The sequence below is a fragment of the Calidris pugnax genome, unplaced genomic scaffold (assembly GCF_001431845.1).
Source record: "Calidris pugnax isolate Ruff unplaced genomic scaffold, ASM143184v1 scaffold13, whole genome shotgun sequence".
Taxonomy (NCBI): domain Eukaryota; kingdom Metazoa; phylum Chordata; class Aves; order Charadriiformes; family Scolopacidae; genus Calidris; species Calidris pugnax.
In genome coordinates this window covers 9,566,016-9,584,220 of record NW_015090810.1, presented here as the reverse complement: position 1 = coordinate 9,584,220, position 18,205 = coordinate 9,566,016, and the positions used below count along the sequence as shown (strand labels likewise).

General features: G+C 46.4%; 2 protein-coding genes across 2 annotated transcripts in view; both read left to right on the top strand.

Annotated features, from left to right (window-relative positions):
* Nucleotides 1-7,338, top strand: part of LRRC16A (leucine rich repeat containing 16A) — a 184,020-nt gene extending 176,682 nt beyond the window's left edge. The window contains exons 37-39 of the mRNA XM_014938618.1: nucleotides 129-263; nucleotides 2,989-3,135; nucleotides 6,284-7,338. Of these exons, the coding sequence (XP_014794104.1) occupies nucleotides 129-263; nucleotides 2,989-3,135; nucleotides 6,284-6,420 (419 nt within the window). The 3' untranslated portion in view covers nucleotides 6,421-7,338. The remainder of the gene's footprint in view (nucleotides 1-128; nucleotides 264-2,988; nucleotides 3,136-6,283) is intronic.
* Nucleotides 7,339-17,617: 10,279 nt separating this feature from the next.
* The window catches only part of SCGN (secretagogin, EF-hand calcium binding protein), a 26,371-nt gene continuing 25,783 nt past the window's right edge, over nucleotides 17,618-18,205 (top strand). Inside the window, exon 1 of the mRNA XM_014938469.1 lies at nucleotides 17,618-17,737. The gene's annotated coding sequence lies outside the window, so the exon portion shown is untranslated. The remainder of the gene's footprint in view (nucleotides 17,738-18,205) is intronic.

The following is an 18,205-nucleotide window of genomic DNA, read 5'->3' as shown; positions in this document are numbered from 1 at the left end:
CCTCTGACACAGATTCTACCTCTTTCTTGTTTGTGTATTGTGTTGAGTTTGGCCCATCATAACAGCACCATTTCTGTGAGTGATATTGCAAATAAAACCACTCACCATTTTTTCATGGTACTCCACAGAGGATGCTCCAGAGTCTCCCTCTGGCCCCAGTTCCCCAAAAGTTGCCCTGCTTCCACCAGTCCTGAAGAAAGTTCCTTCTGATAAAGAAAAGGATGGTCAAAGCAGCCCCACAGTCAGATCGTTTTCTCAAGAAGGTAGGAATGTTGGTGTAAATGTTGTTCCAGCATGCTTGTTTTCTACTAGAATTCAATGTGTCATTGTCCCCTGATTTGTTTTCACTTGGAAGGGAAGAGGGTTATTAATTTGGAGGGAAAAAACAAAGAAAGCATATTTGGTCATCTGTTCCCCATCTCCTCCGCCCATGGGTTGGTGCTCTATGTTCCTTTGATCAAACCAAGTGAAAGATGAATCCCTTGGTATTATTAATGTAGCTGAACAACTCAGGGACTCCTGTGTTGTGTATGTTATGGTTTAGTTTGGTCTGAATTGAGATGCTGGTTGGTACTGGTCACACACAGTAACGTGAAATGTAGCTCTGTGGTTCAGCGCATTCCCGGTGGACCAGCCATGATTTTGCTCCTTGCAGCCAGCCTCTTGCTCTGCTTGTTCTCCTCCTCTCTCTGGGGTTGCCGCACGTGACTGACTTCACCACCTCCTCGGGCAGTGAGTCTCTGTGCCAGGGCAGGGCTTGGTACCTTTTATGCACAACAGTAGGCTGTTGCCTTCTCTTTGCTGCTTTTCATGTGTGTCCTGGATCTCTACTTTTGCTGATGCATTTGCTTGTCCATGGTTGGCTGTTAGAAGAGCTAAGGCTTCCTCTGACAGCATAGGATATGTTGAGAAGCAGTCACAGAAATATTGCTCGATGTGGTGTTAGCTGGCACAAATGACAAGGTTGGCCATCTCAGGGTGAGACCTCTTCCTTCCTAGGACTCAAGAAAGACAGTGAGCACTGTTTCCATCCCAAGATCCCAAGGTGGTTGCCATCGCTTAAGCTGTGAGACAAAGGGGTGCCCTCTCACACTCTGCCAGCAGTTTTTCAGAGTGTAGGATGGGGGCAGACGAGTCAAGGCAGATACACTGCACGCTGGGTTATGAAGACTGAGCACTTGTGCTGCCCGCAGACCCCACCACTACCCTCTAGATAAGTAATCCATTGAATCTGTACTTCCCTGCTGTCCAAAGGAAGGCTCTCTAGCGCAAGTCCTTCCTGTAAGAACTGTAAGGAGGAGGGGAGAGGCAAAGCCATCCCCGAAGTGGGCTGGTCCGGAGGTGTATTTTGAGAAGCTTCTTCTTTCTCTCCTAGAACTACCGTTTCCTTCATGGAACTGCTTATCTCATGATCTGGGTTTTGCTCTGCTTGCAAAATTGTTGCTATGATGGCTACCGTTTGGTGACCGCATGTCAGCACATGTGCGGTATCTGTCTACAGATTGTGGCTCTTTCTTCAGCCACCTGTATGTTGTTGTTGAGCTGCTCTCATGCCATAAAGGTAGCCCAGCAGAACCACCACCATCTCACTGAGTTATGTAGAGCTAGCAGGACCCAGCACACCCAAGGACTACTTCTGTGTCCGGAAAGGACCGAGGGTTCAGATGGTCCATTTTGCCAAAAGCCGCCACAGTGTGTGGTTCAGGGTCCCAAAAAGACCTGAAAGGTGTCTGAAGTGCCTCCCTATGGCTGTGGCATTATGATGGCTGCAAGGCAGAATAGAGCCTGTTTATTCTCCTGCCTTTAGTCCCATCAGAGCCTGTGTCAAGACAGGTGAACTGGGGTACAGCTTAGGGATCAGACTCACTACACTGGTGCCATCATGTTGAGAATGGTTGCAGTCAAAGGCTCTTGCCACAAGAAGACTCTCTCGGCTGCTGTCTGATAACTGCATATGCTGGAGTCCCTGTTTTCTCACCAGCTTTTCACCATACTGCAAGAGAGAGCTTGGTACTACATAACTGGAGAAAGACAATGTAATGGGACTTGTTGCAGGTACATTTTAATGTGAGGTTAACTGCACCCTTTCTGTGGTACATGCCTTCTCCAGCTCCCTGTCATGAGAGGGGACATATTGGAGAAGCAGGGAATATTGGGCCTCAACTACAGTCCTTTTGTGTTACAGCAATCTCTGACACAGCAGAGATTTGGCAAGGTTTTGCAGTTTGTGGTTGACACATGAGAAGAGGGACAGTCACTTTATTTTTAAAACGTGTTTGCTGCTTGCAAATCCTTACGCAAAAGGGGTCAGACCCTGTGCTTTCCTCACTCCTTGCTCCCTTTGACAGAGCCCCACAGGCGACTTGGCCAAGCACAGGCTTTACTAGTTGCCGCCACATTGCACTGTACAAATTTTATCAATAATAGTTTAGAATGGCTATAATTGGGTTTCCAGGTCCTTACAGAGCTGCTATGCTTTGCATAAAATTGCTTGGGAAAAGAGTACATTCTGTTTCTTCCATATTTTTTTTATTATTTTTCAGGTTTTCTTTATTACTGTTCTACTTCCCTACTCGGTCATTCCTCTGTCCTTGCTTTCTGCTGCCTTTCAGACTAGCACGCTCAATTTATTTCTGCAACTGGTAATTCACTGCAAATCTGCCTAAGTTAGTAAAAAGAATATTATATCTCCTGCAAAAGAAAGCTGCAAATTAGATAATACTTGATTATAAAATTGCTTTATGTTAATGAGTTTAACTGTACTTCATAGGACAAAGTACACCACTCAGCGTACCTGTAAGATCGGGGCTGCAGTTACCAACATATGCAAATATCTGGACTAATTTTAAGCAAGCACCTGGTTATATTGATTGCTACTCTTTGAACAATTGATTAAATGGGTTGGATAAGTGAAATTATTTATATTACTTTCTGTACCTGGGCCTACAGAACAGCTTAGGGGTATAAATGAATCCTTTTCCCTGCTAGAGCAAACAGGAGATTGTCAAAAAAGCGATACAGCTCATGAGTGTGCCAAGCCATCTGGCAGCGTGAAAACCACTTCGGGGCAGTATTCTACCAGTGCAGAAGAGGAAGCTAATGTGCTTGGGCAGAGGAAGGCACAGCCCATTTCTGGTTAGAAGTTTTCATTTTTCATCGAGACAGTGCTTGATAACTGGCACTAACAATCATTAAGAAACGGTAATAGCAAAAAAGCCACAAAAGACGGTAGGTTTGTCATTGGATTATGCAAAGGTAAAGGTAAAAAATCTCACGAATTGCTAATAATCTTTCTGTCCCCGTGGGAACTACACGGCGTGAAAAAATTTCCAGCTAAGAAATGTGTGTGCAATTTTTCCTCCGTGGCAACACTAGTGACCAGTACCGCGTAGCACCTGCAGCCCCTCTGCAGAAGAGGGCTCATTACAAAGCCTGGCTGCTCGTTGCAGCGGTGCTGGCACTGCCATGTAACTACACTACAGGTAGACTCTCCCTTTGTGTGCTTACATACCTTTCCTTTTTAAGATGCGTGCACTGAAGTATTTCGAAATACATTTCAGCCTGCAGATTGTTAGTGCCAGTTTCAGTACATCACTCACTCACCAAACCATTTGAGAACTGGGTAAATCAGATTATTTTGACCTACTGCTTTGATTTTCAGCTGCATAAACAAACAAAAATGCAATCAAAAGCTCCCAACCCAGCACTGACTGTGCTGCATGCTTAAGCTGTGCTTTCTGAGGAGCAGACGTGACTTATAGTGAACTCATTCAGTATGCTATAAAAATGTTTGCTTGATCTATGTGTTTTTAAAATATAAAAGCTTATGTTCTCAAATGGTACGTTTAGATGCTTCTCTTTACCTCTTAACTGGTTTGTTTAAACAATTACTCTGAATTACTTTTTTTCTGAAGTATTTTAATGAGTTATTTGAACATCTTCTGCTATTACATTTAACCACAGTTTTTCTACTTACAAGACATCATGTCTCCTTCTTGCAACATCCTCAGCCCAAAAATGTATAAACTGATTTCCTTTCATATTGTAGAATCAAACTTAGCCCACCCGAACTTGGAATCTCTCCTCTTTGTCATAATCAAATTATTATATTTTAGTTCATTCTAAGATGTCTCTCTGATAAAGGGTCAAAAGCTGTGATGGTGCCTCAGGTCTACGCAGGTCACCTGTGTATGTTTTCATCTGGGCGAGGGTAAGCTCCTGTAGCAAAAGCCTGCTTGCAGTATGTGCACTTACATGCCTGATATATTTTTCAGGTACTTTTGGGGCAAACTACCTGTCTTGATTTATCAGTCCATAACCTAAAATGACCAATACAGGATGTGTTCTGGGAGCGAATGGAGGCCAAACAAAGGCCATGTAATTAGTAGGAGGTACAGGCATCAAGAATGACTCAAAAATTTTCAGGCACCAATTTCTTTGAAAAGCAGTGGTTTCTGGGAAAGTGGAAGTCCTTAATTTTTTTTTTTTTTTGAGAATTTAGGTATCTTAATCCTGTCTAATTCCATTAAATAACTTTAAAAACCTTTCTCAAAATCCTTTCCTCTTCTTTCCCAACTTGCAAAGCCGGAATAGGAGTGCAGCGAGCGTGTAGCTGCTGCCTCTCACTTCCTCCCCTATTTTGGCTAGCACGAATAAGGAAACAGGTATTTTGGACTCAGGAGAGCTATTTGGGTAGCAAATGTGCCGTGTGTGCAGAGGTGGGTGTCTGCAAGACGCGCGCTGGACGCATCCATTCTGCTTTCATCACGGCAGAGATCCAGGACTGGACAATGTCTGTGCCAAACAAAAACAGGCCAGAGCCTTCTGTCCCCTGTTTGTGCCCCAGTGCTGCCTGGGGAATCGTGCTGTATCCCCAGGGATGCAGGGAGCATCCCTGCTTGCACCATCGGCTCTCCCAGGATTCCTCTCTGCGTTTTCCACCTTCCTGGCAGACCCCAGCACAGGTTGGCACAATTTGAGGTGGCCACAGGGATGCGTCAGTGACAGCCCGGCTCCTTGTTGGCCCCTGCTGTGGCTGGAGGTGCTGGCTGGTGACAGGGACGGCTGTCCCTGGTGGCAGTGAGGCTGTAGGTAAGCGGTACAGGGGAAGGAGAGGTGGTGCTTCATGGCCTCCGCGGCTGCTGGTGCCTTGTTAGGAGAGGCACGCACAAACGTGAAGAGGGGCAAGGATGAGTGTGAATCAAAGCCGGATGCCCTTATCCGAAATGAAGGATCCAAAGAAGGTCTTGTAACTGTATCACTTAATTTTTGGGGATAAAGTGAGATGACTTGCAACATAGTCCCATTTAAGGGCTGTTGTATGTTTGAAGGCTTGTTTTAATCAGAAGTATGAGGTTTCTAAAGCTCTTAATCCTTGCATAATGTCACCCCCATTGGTGTGTGTAATAACTCTCCTGTTACCATAGCAATTGTAGACCACTGATTAGATCAGGAATCTTAACAAGGTTTTACAACCTTCTTTCCATTTTATTTCAAAGCTTATAGGTTTGGGGAAAACCCTGACCTTACTGAGATTTTTGAGTGCTACATGAACGATATGAGTACTATTTGCCTTTAGATCATGGGAAGTGTGTCTGTCCTCCTGCTTTCTCCACTGCCAAGCACAGCCAGGTGCAGAGCCCGTGGTCTCAGCTGGAAGAGATACAGCTCAGGCTCATATCCCCCCGCATCAGGGAATAGGGAGGTCATTGGGACCTGGCAGTGTTAGTGGGGCAGGGAGCAGCAGTTCAGGTAACTTGGATGCCAAGGTGAATGTCTGTCTTGTTTAAGGCTGCTGAGTCAAAAGGGAGAATGTAGATGTGTCCTGCTAGGGAAACATGCCTGGGATGTGTGCTGCTGGTGTGAGGGGTGCCAGCGAGGACATCCACCTGAGCAGGCAGGACTGTGTCATCCGAGATCCAGCCCAGCTGGAAAAAAGAATGCTGTTCTGGTTTGGAAGTGTGGGATGAGAAGAAAGTCCCCAGGCTGTTCCTAACGGTAATGTTTATCCGAGTCACAGTGAAGTACTGAGTTTCATATTTCAGGTCTGCCTGCTTGCCAACCGACAGTGAAATAAAGTTTACTCACTCTCTCTCTCTTCTCTCTCACCTTTTTCTGGTTTGAAGAATTAACAGACCTCTGCTACTCCCACTAGTGCAAATGAGTTCAGTGGGAGCAGAAGCAGGTCCTACGTGCATGAATGACTTTTTTTTTTTTTAAATAAATTATTTTTCTTCTTCTCTCTTCTACAATCATTAGTAAGACCTATTTCTGTTTTATACAGCTGCGAAAAGAAGCCCTGGGCAGCAGTCTCATGAGTTCCAGGAACTGAAGCAGAGGTCCTTAAGTAAAGACGGCCATCAGGGAAGCAAATCCAGTGACTCTGGCGAGGAAGCAGATAAAGATTTTATTTTTGTTTAGCAATCAGTACAAGTGCTTCGTAGCGCAAGAGCTTTTTATAACAATCAGGGTACAGCAATCAACAGCCCTTCTAGCCAGCTGCTCTTTCACCACAGGTACATTTCCAGGCAGGAAAACCTGATCTTCCAATCATGATTTACAATACACTCACTTGGCATTGATTCGGTCCTTAATTTCCGTTCTCTACCACGCGGATGTTCCTTTCCATGCCTTTGCTAAAGCCAGCAATTCTTTCATGTATTCTACTTGAATTTCTCTGAAGCAGCTACAAGGAGTGCCCTGCATTAGGGCATTTAGAAAGCAAAACAAATTAACTGGACGCTGTCTTACACTAATACATTGTACAGCAGGTAATGTGTTGTACTGCTGAATGTAAATGTGTCAAAACTGCACGTGACTTACCTATAAATATATTCTTGCGGTATGCAATTGCACATTGTAATTATATTAAAAGAGCACACTAATAAAATAATTTGTATAGATTATATATATTAAATGCTTGGGTATGGTTTTTACATTCTCCCATAGGGAGCTTCTTTCTTCCTGTTCTCGTACTGTACATAAAGCTCCAACACTTACATTTGTGTACTGTCAAAAAGCACAACAGAGAAGGATTTGGATGACGTATAATCATGGTATGCTTCCACATTCATATATTAATGTATATAGTTGATTGGAATGAGGGCAATTGAAATTTTATTAATATTGGTGTTTTCTAGAGGCCTTCCTCGGTTCTGTCTGCATATTAGCTTCCTTTCAATGTGTAATTCTACGAGAAAAATAGTTTGGCATCTGTAAAAATATTTCAGCTTTTGGGGGAGGGGGTGCAAATTTCACAGCTACCCACTTACATTACAGGTTGAAGGGATTTTATTCATATGTATATTTGTAACAATAAAAAATGATTTTACAACTGAAGTACTAATCTTCGTTTTTATGGTGCTGTTTCTGGTCTGACGGTCTCTGCTCTTTGAATGATGGCATTCTGTCAGGTAGACAAAGCGCGCGCTTAAAACAAAACCCATGTAATCTTTCTGCTTCTAGTTAAAATGTCTGTTCCTGCTGAAAGAGACACATACATATTGTCTTCCTAGAATTACTGAAAGAAAATCTCTTTGCTAATCTCCTCCCTTGGGATCTTCAGCGAAGCAGCCTTCACATGAGCCAGAAACACCTGCTATTGAAATTCTCTATTTTGGTTCCATAGGACAGAACAAAATTGAGTGGTAGACTGTAACGCTCCACCAAGAGCAACTGCCCTGACCTTGCTGTGGCTTCTTGCCTGGGTTGAAATGCCCAGATACCAGTCTGTCAAGTGACCTTCTCTCTAATCCCTGTGCACGTACTCACTATCACCTCTTCTATTGCAGAATAAAGGGCTGCTGTGTCAAAGTAGTAGCCTTTTATGCCAGAACCTTTCAGAAACACTTGGCAGAGGTTTAAATCTCAAAAGTAAGGTGTGAGGTGGTGGGAAAAGAGTTTCCTGAAGGCTGGGGATTCATGCCTAAGTACCGTGGGGTTTGCACCATCTTGAAATTCTGCAGTCATCTATAATCATTAAGATGAAGTTCATCATTTTCACAAATAGATATATTCTTGATTTATTGGGCATCGGTGAGAGCACAAGACAAATGGCAAAGGAAAACTTGAGATGCTCCTATTAGAAAGGAAAAATAATCCAGTCATAAATAATCTTCTGCAATTTTCATTCTCCTATGACGTGGAAAGGACAACTGTCTGAGAACTGTAAGTATACGAGAAGGGTTGCCTAATTTTTGTTGGCTTTGTCAATTTATGATAGTTAACAGCACGGTCTATACTATTAATTAAAAAAATAGACTGACTCCCAACTGCTGAGAATTTGTCACATTTGTGCTTGATGTCCTTCTCACCAGTCACTTTCAGTATTCTACTGGTGCCGCTGTGAGAAAGCACAGCAATAGTGTGTGCCTGTCGCCCTGGTACCATCAGTAAACCAAAGATGGGCATGTCTGAAATGCTGTAGAGAAAGTATGCATTTGTGCTGATAAACACAGGGAGAAGAAAAGCCATAGTGCTGTAATAGTTGTCTGCTGGAGTATAAAGATTTCATTAGAGCACAGTGTTTTTCCATATTAGTTATGGAAAGCCTTTCCAGTCTTTATTCCAGCCATCAGTGGGTTGTGGGCAGGCTGAGTGGTGGAGAAATGACTTTAGGGGAGTGCTAGTGTGAGCTCTTGGAGACCTGGGGCTTGGTTTTGTGTGTGTGTGTGTGTGTGTGTGTGTGGTTTTGGGTGTGGGGAGGAGCAATAATTTTCATTTCTTTACTCTCTGTCTGCCTGGCAGCCCAATTGCAAAGAATTCAGGTTGCATCCAGAGCAACCCCATTGTACCTCTGCTACTTGTAAGAAATAAGGACTGCATTTCAGCATCTTGAACCCGTAGAGATGTTGGGTAAGTGCCGGTGTGTATTGGGGAGGTAATGACCACCGTACCCTGATGCCCAGCCAGGCTGGTTGGGAGGTCTGGGGGGGGACAGGGGAGATGCTGCCTTTCCATGGGCTGTAAGCTGTCCAAAGCAGATGTGCACCAGGGAGCCCTCCTCATTTCCTTAGTTTTTCCCTTGTTTCCCTGCTGCCTGAGCCATCCTGCAGTTGCTCAGCAGTCAGTCAGTTGCCCATGCTCTCTGCCTGTCCCAGGCTGTGCAGTGCCCTGGAAGGGTGAGGGACACAGCCCAGAAGCCATGTTCAGTTGCTGTGGTGGGATACCAACGGCAGAGATCCCTGGAGGTCCTGAGAGGCTGAACAGGGAGATCAGCTGGTGGTACCACTGAAGGAAAGTGCTATTACTTGTTCTCCCAAGGCATCCATAGCTTCTTCAAATACCACTGATGCGCTGTATTCCTCCCAGTCCCACAATGGGTGCTGCCTAAGCACCTACATGCAGTGTTGGCAGTGGGAGCTGAGGCTGGCACAGGAAGAGAGGTGGCTTGCTCCTGGACATGCTGCCAGCCTTCCTCTTGCAGCCAAGGGCACCTCTGGAGCAGCATGCTGCATGGTCTGGCCACTTAGAAAGGCCTCACAGGGTCCAGCTGGGGTCGTGTCATAGAATCAAAGATTGGAAGGGACCTTTAAGATCATCGAGTCCAACCATCAACCTAACACTGCCAAACCCACCACTAAACCATGTCACTAAGCACCATGTATACCCATCTTTTAACTACCTCCAGGGATGGCTGCTCTAGTCAGAGACTGACGTGCTGGTTTGGTGCTGGACTGTGGCTGGTCTTGGGCAAGACAGGGGCTGCTTGTTGCATATGCTGTTTTTGGAGGTGGTAGTGAGGTGACGGCAGCATGTGAGGTGACAGGGCCTCTGAGTCCTTCCACACACACAAGCACATGTACTGTGCAACTAAATCAGAGCAAAGGACCCAGCAACCCTGGGTTGGAAGCGCAGGCCTGGAAGGAGTCCTAGTGCCAGCGTATCTAGTCAGAACTGCATTTACTTGATCCAGCCTTGGAAAAAGGGAGAGAGAAGCTCTTGGAGGGAGCTGCCCTGGCTTTTTCTGCTTGTAAAATCTGGTTTTCAGGTTTCACTGCTAAAGAATTTCACCCTTGATGTAGGTAGCAGGAGCCACCTCCCCAACTAAGATGGGCTGGAGAAGGGCTGTGGCTGCATGCATGAACTCGGGCCAGCTCTACACGACATCTGCTGGGCCCTACTTCCTGCTCCCTGCAGGAGTTAAAATTGGGCTGATAGATTTTGAGCATTTTAAAGTATTCCCTGGTGTGCAGTAACAAGAGTAAATAGCTGCTTCCTAAGATGGGAACAGCAATCATCTTAAATCCTCCCCCCTCCACCAAAGCCATCCAGCCGAGCTGAGACAATTTGGGAAGTAATGTGGCCCATTAGTCATAAATCTGCGTGACCCACTGCACTTAACTGAGAGCTGCCATTGGTGCGAGCTCTTGCTGCTGCTGCTTATTAATTGATTAACGTGGAGATGATTTCTCTCTCCTGTTACATAGAAAACAAAAAAAGCTACTGAGAAATGTTTTCTAGGAAAATAGCAGAAAGCTCTGCTCCCTTTTGAAACGCTGCTTTCTTGTGGTCATGAGAGAGCCGTGCTGTTTTCCCCATGCTCAGGGATGCGAGTGCTGGAGGGGCTGTGCCCAAATCCCACTTCCCGGGGTTATCCTCTGCTTGTGCTGAAGCTGGGGGAAGGTTTCAGGTCACAACACTGTCCTCCGCTTCTCCTGGAGCTGTGGCCCAGAGGATCTCTAACAAATAGAGCGCAGGTGAGTACCAGGGATTATCATTTCATGCCAGACTCTTGCTGATCAGGACTGGAAAGCAGAGTGGTCTTTCCCAGTCCTAAGTCTGCAAATGAGGAGGATGAAAATTGGTACATGAAAACATGGTGATGACCTTCTCTTTCCCTCAAATGTTGTCTGAATCATTCCCTCCCAGCACTGTCAGCCCTCGTCCCTTCCCTGTGAGCTTTTTCCATAGCTCCAGGCAGGCAGACGGTGAGCCAGTGCCCAGGACCTCGCTGCCCTGCCTGTGCCCAGCAGAAACCCTCCTAACACCTCTGGATGCCCAAATGGCATTGCCAGTGAGTCTCTCCAAGGTTACAAACTACTCAGGGGATAATTAAAATGCCTTCAGTCTGTTACGTAAACATTAACTTATGTCCTTGTGTCCTAAAGGGAGAAAAGTGCTGCCTTGGGTTGGCCTCTGATTCTCCATCCTGGATATAAGACATCATAGGAGGATCTGCCAGGCACCTTCCTGGCTTTCCCCTCATCCCTGTGTCCATCCTCCTGCAGTCCCTCAATGCCTCTTCCCAACATGAGCATCTCACCAGCACCATGGCAAGTGACTCTCCACCTGAGCTTCCACCAGTATCTGACATTTCCAACGCCATCGTGACCACCTTCAGGGTAGGACTGCACAGGGTGTGGGTAACTTCCCCAGAGGGCAGAGAGGGGTATGTTCATTTTTGGTTGAGAGCAACCAGCTTCACCAAACAGGCAGGGTTCCCTGGCCCTCAGGCCATCACTGCACCTCTCTTCAGCAGGCACAGCTGATGGCCAGCAGCTTAAAATGCTGCTTCAATCATTGCACATGGAAATCTTCTTTTTCCTTTGTGAAACTGGGATTGCCCCAGCTCTGAAGGGCAGTTTTCTAGCCTTGAGGATTTGCTGGCATTGTCAAGGCTTCAATGGATTTGGTCATGGGATTCCTGCCATCTCATGCTCCCCTCCTGTACCCCATCCTGATCCTTTGAGACACAAAAACAGGTGTAAAACTGTCTGGAGCATCTCAGCTGAAGGCACTGGGTCTGCAGGCTTGTCCTCTTGGGCCTGCTTCTCATCCTAGCCTGTGGCCAGGCTGTAACAAGGGCACAAGGGCTATGGGGTGTTGAAGACAGTACTTCATCCTGGAGGCAGTGGTTTGTTTTAGTCATTTACTTTGGCTATTTATTTATTTGGGGCTATTTTGAGAATTGCAGAAAGGCTGAATGCTCCTGGGTTGTCCTTCTGAGGCTCTGAGAGGGAGAGTTGAACGGAGTACCAGGAGAAATTGCTGTAGGAGCAACGATGCTCATCAGCACCAAGATTTTGAACAGTGAGACCCTGTATTTTAAAAAAGAGGGAGAGAAAACAGTGTGAGTCTCTGTACAGCAGATGAAGAGGGAAATGCAGTTTTGAGAGATGTCTTTGCAAGGGCTGTGCTATTGCAAAACTTAATTTCTTATGCTGTGTCCTGCAGCAAACTGAAGAAAAGGCTCCTGCCAATATGAGAAGAGTCCTTTCTCAACATGAAAGCCACTCTGCCTTTGACACCCCTACATAAAGTTGTCCTGGGTCTTTATTAGAGGTGACTTTCAAGCACCCACATTTGAGAAGGATGTGTGGGAAAGCAGGGGTGCTGCCATGGTCCCTCCGACCTGTGGGGTCCTCTCTTGGATGCCGCTGTGCTGATGCTGCTTTGGCAAATTGCTATGAGCCCAGCTGACCCCAACCCTTCAGAGCCTGTTTTTTCTGCTTTTCCAGTAAGTTGAATTGAGGAGAAGAAAAGCTGCGTGGGAGAACAAGCATTTAAATTAGATTGATACCGGCCAGAGAAGGCAGGAGAGGGGCTGCTAGCTTGGCAAATCCAATTTGGTTTAACTGAATGGAGGAGTAAAGTTAACTCTGTAATCTCTGCTCAGCCCCATTCTGAGGGTACCTTTTTCCCTTCCCCCCCCTTCCCATTTGCTTAGGTGGGTAAGATGCAGCGGTGGGTAGAGAAGAGCCCCATGGAGGCTGTACAGCCCCTACTTTATTTGAACAACATAACAATAATTACAGTCATTAACTGTAGTGTTAAGCAGCATGTGGCTGGGGGAAATGTTGGCTTTTCCCTCAGGAAATCTCTTCTTAGATCCCGTCTGATGGCCTGAGTTTCAACCCTTTCTTTCCAGCAGCACCTCAGTGAGAAGGGGGTGGTTCCTCTCCCTGTAACACTCATAGGATCCCCATTGTTGGTCCACGAACAGGGAAGACGACAGAGGACTGATGCCTCTCGGTTTACAGGGCTGCACAGGAAAAGCTGGAAAAACCTGGCCTTGGTGGGAATCTGTGGATAGGAACATCTGTGAGATGGTTGTCCTCATGTCACATCATGCCTGCCAGCACTGAGCCAGAAGGGATGGAGCCAGTATCCAGACTGCCACAGGGATGCAGGATTTGCTGGGCAGACGGAGGGAGGGGGGAAGGATGAGGGCTGGAAGGTGTGGGTTGGGATCTGCTGCTAATAAGCAGCTTCTACCCATCGGAGGGTGGGGTTGGAAAAAGAAGAGTCTATTTCTTTTCTGCAGCAGGCAGCTTTATCTCTGACTTGATTTCCACACAAATGGTAGGGGCATTCACTGACTCTGTTATTTCCACTTTGTTTCCTTTTCAGTTTGTCTTTCATCTGTTTCTCCAGCATTTCCCTTTGCTGGGATGCTCTCAGACCCCTTGCTGGGCGGCAGCGCTTTGTCCCCACCCTCCGCAGCCCCAGCTGCACAGAGCCACTCATCTGCCACCCTTGCCTCCCACCACTGATGCACATCAGGTGCTGGGGAAAACGGGTCACACCAAGAATCTGGGCTTGAGCTTCCCGCAAGACCCAAACTACCTGCAAAACACACGCTCAGTGCAGGAGGAAACACTGATGGGTGCCAGGGGTGGCATCCTCAGCATCTTCAGTCACTGCAAAGCTGAGGGTAGCTGAAGCCATTTGGTAAGGAAAGTTATTTCCATTTATAAATCCGTGTTTGCATCTATTGGAATTATCTTCTGAAAAGGTGAGGGACAAAGTCATGCCACAAATCCAGATGCTGATTATTATTTTTTTTTGTTCCCTATGCTAGTCATGGAAGCCCAAATGTGTGATATCAATACTTCAAGTCTGGCCCAAAGAACAAGACATTTTTCGTCCCCCCCTTTTTGTTTCCAAATCGGCAATCTGCACGTCTATGCATGTTTTCTCATTCACAGTTGCTTGATTAAGCCTTTCTACAAAGCTAGCCCAACCTGGGATTTGGCCACGTGCTCTTTACTCTGCTCCTTACTTTGGAAAAAATGCCATTTTTAATCAGCGTCAGATAAATATTAAAGCGTTGGTGCTGTTCCCCAGCTGGGGGACCCCCCGACCCACAGCAGAGCCACAGAATGGCCGTGCAACTGCTTCCAGCATCAAGACACCTACTGAAGCACCATCATTTAAGAGCCAAATGCCACCAAAGTCAGGGTGTATCCAGAGTATTTTCTCCTCTTGCAGATGAGAATGTCTTTGTGGGACCCCTCAAGGCAGTATTTTGGGAAGGGTGAGGAGCACTGAGGATGAGAAGCACCTGTCAGGAAGCCCTAGAAGGTACAGAACCCAGGTCGAAGGTTCCCTGGGCAGAGCAAGTGAGGGCTGGTACCCACCAACACGAGATCACCTGAGCTGAAAGGAGGGAAGAGTCAACCAGAACTAAGCTGTTCATTTCCACTTCCTAGTGAGTCTTTTTTATCTATATCACAAATTCTTGGTTGCATTTTTCAGGAGCTTTGCAGATCACAGAGGAAACAAGTTTTCTAGAAAAATAGCTATTTTTATGCTTTTTCCAAGCTATTTTACACATCCAGATTCACATTTTTAAAAAAGGACATTTTTTATTCTTTGATGTCTAATTGCCACAATCTGAAAATAAACCAATAAAAGAAACATCTGAACTAATGATCTGCCATCACAAAGCCTTAATGGAAAAAATCATCCTGTCAAGTATTATTACATTAAAGCCATTTTTGAATTTAAGGAAAAAATAATGGGACAGTGGTGTGGTTTTCAAAATGTGTATTTTTAAAAATCTATAATGCTCTGAAGAAAAATAATTCAATTGCTCTTTTTTCTTTTCCATTTTCAGCTTTTCAAAAAATGGTTTTGAGGTCTCCTACCTCGAGCGTTACTGCACACAGAAAAGTTGGAGCCAAAGGAAAAGTCCTTAATCAAATGCATCTCCTACTTTTTAAGATAAGCCTACCTTCAATTATCATTTATTCCTTTAAGGAAATAAGCCAAGGCAGAGCAGTGGCTGAGTTTGGTATGTTAGCTGCACACACAGCAATTAAAGCAATTGTTGCTTTAGTACTAATGGCAATGGATCCACAGTTCAATATGCTCCTCAAATTTACGGTACCCTGCAGAAAGCCCTGCCGAACTAGTCAAAGTTGCTTTTAGGTGGTCTGTTGGTTGGTTGTTTTTTTGTTCATTCATGCTTTACTGAGTCACCTAAAGCAACTGGAGAAGATTAACCCCATTTTAGCCATGTAGCAGGATGGCCGGATCCTCACTGCAAGTTGGGGTTTCTCTCAGCTTACTTGGTTCCCATCACTTTGAGCTAAATTTCTGCAATTTCACCCCTAAGATCCCTAAATTCATCTTGGGTGATACAACAAGGTGGCCCCTATGTCAATCAGGTATGGTGGTGGAGGGTTTTGGGGAGGGAACAAAGGCATTGCTGGTGCAAACATAAGAGGCCATCATCTCTGCTCCTTTCCCCCCCCACCTTTGCAAGCATGCTCTGCTGCTGTGTGACAGCAAAGTGTCTCTCTGCCAGGGCAGACAGCCAGCACTGAGGGTGCTGTGCCATGAGGACAGGGATGCTTGTCCTCAGCACAAGGACATGGACCTGTTGGAATGGGTCCAGAGGAGGGCCATGAAGATGCTCAGAGGGCTGGAGCATCTCTCAGGAAGACAGGCTGAGAGAGTTGGAGTTGTTCAGCCTGGAGAAGAGAAGGGTCTGGGGAGACCTTATTGCAGCTTTCTAGTATCTGAGGGGGGCATGCAAGAAAGCTGGAGAAAGACTTTTTACAAGAGCATGTAGTGATAGGACTAGAGGTAATGGTTTCAAACTGGAAGAAGGTAGATCTAGATTAGATATCAGGAATAAATTTTTCACTAGAAGGGTGGTTGGACACTGGAACAGGTTGCCCACAGAAATTGTGGATCCTCCATCCCTGGAATTCAAGAGCAGATTGGATGGGGCTTTGAACAACCTGATCTGGTGGGAGGTATTCCTGTCCATGGCAGGGGGTTGGAACTAGATGATCTTTAAGGTTCCTTCTATCCTAAGCCATTCTGTGATTCTATGTTTGGACGGGCATGTATCTTCCACACCCTCATGGACAGGTAATGATAAGTTTTTGTTAGAGCCACTAAGTTTCATGGTCCTTTTTCTCTTCAACCTGCACCTGGTTTCACTGAGGTTGTGTGAGATCCTGAATAACTATTGGCAGTTTAAATAAGGTGATGTTTCTTGCCTGCTCTTCCTCCTGTGAGGACATGGGGGAGAATCAACTGCAACAAGGTCTTCTCAGTACCCTGAGTTTTGCATCAGTTCCCATAAAACCTTGCTGTCTCAGTCCCTGTCAAAAAGCAGGGTGCTTTCCCTTGCTAATATTTCAAAACATGGGTAGTATTTCCTCTTAAATTAGCTTTGTTAAGAATATTTTTAATAAGAAACTAGTTGTCATGATCATACTACCAAAGACCCTTGTTCTTATTAGCCGTGGTGATGCTTTTCAAAGCCTTTCAAGCCTTACTAGAAACTGATGGGCAGGTCCTCCTTGAAAACCTGGGCCAGGATGCTCCCTGCCTGGAGCAGATGGGCTCTGGGTCCTGGGAAGAGAGATAAGGCAAAAAAGGTGGCCTTTATGCCCCATGGAGCAGCACCAGGTGGCCTCACCCTACACAGGAGCTTGGGCAGCTCCCATGGTGCACGAGGCCACCGTTGCTGGGGAGCCGTGGTGGGGAGCACTGGGGTGAAGAGGCTGCAGGAGAGGTTCCGTGGGAGAGCCGTCACCCTAGGACTAGAAATGCCTCTTGGCAGTGAGGCAAGGACGGGTCAAAGAGAAACCTGTGGAGCAGGTGGTGATGCCAGCAATGGACTTGTGCAGATGTCCACTAAAAATTTAGACTTCTTGGTGTGTCATTAGCTATTGGGCGTTTGGTCTTCTCCTGTGCTGGGATCCTCACTCTAAGCACACTCATGAAACCTGGGGGCTGCTTGTAGCCTTGCCATCACACGAGCATCTTGACAATCATTTTTCTGGAGTCCAAAGGTGGGTCCAGGCTGCCAGCCAGGCAACCCCTCTGCCAAGGTGCTGGCACGCTGCTGCTTAAAGTCTTCAGCTCTGCAGCATCCGCTTTTCCTTTCACATTGGAAAAGCTGGACATCGCTGTTGTGGTCTCTCTGAAAGAATGTAATTTGCAGACCTGATATTTCCTGAGTAAAAGATAACTTTTAGTTCTTCAGGTATTGGTTCTTTTGGGTTTGGTTGGTTGGTTTTTTTGGTCTCGGGTCAAATGGAACTCTGCTCAGGGGGAAAACTGCATACTTTTAAAAAAACTTTTCTTCTCTGCTGCAGAGAGCTGCTCTAAAGCAATCAGTATTTGCATAAAATCAATATATATATATTGAATCAGAAGCAACCTGGAAAAAAACTGTCTATAAGGGATCTCAAAGGCAATAATGAAGTTGCTAGAAATGATTCTGGGAGCACACACAAAGACACAGAGCCCAAGCCATGGGTACTTGAAACCACTTTAGGTGAATATACAGGTGACACACGAATCACATGTAGTCCCAGGCAGAACCGTCATGAATATAAATATCAGGCTTTCTCTATCAGCACTGAGACCTCTAACCCCAAGGTTTCTTCTTTTGTTTAGTATTACAGGAGGAAGATCTCTATCCGTCTTCCTTCTGTGACTCTTCATTCCTGCGAGGGAGACCCTCTGGACAGCCGGGAGGGATGCGAAGGTGAGAGATCCCTCCTGCTGCTGCCTCACTTTCAGGAACGGAGGAGGAGGAGGGTTATAAGTTCTGGCAAACTTTTTTGTTTCCTCCCTCTCGCACCCTAAACACCACTTCTTTTCTGAAGTCGCACATTTCCCCCAAGCACTTCTGCAGGGGAGTTTTGGAAGTTTAAAGTTTGTCTGCAAGTGGCGCCTGGCTCTTCCGAAGCGGTGGCTGCGGGGGTCGGGGGTTTCCACCCGGGAACCCCGAGATCCCTCCTGCCAAAACCTGTGCCCAAGCGCGCCCTGACTGAGACACGGACCTCGCTCCGTGCCCACCCCAGGATGCGGGCCCCGGACCCGCGGCAGCGCCGGGAAGGGCGGGGGGGCGGTGCGGGTGGGACGGTCCCCGCGGGGCCGTGCCCACGGGTGGGGAGGCCTTTCTCCCCCCGCCGTCCCTGCGCCCCCCGCGGGGCCGCCCCCGGGGCGGAGC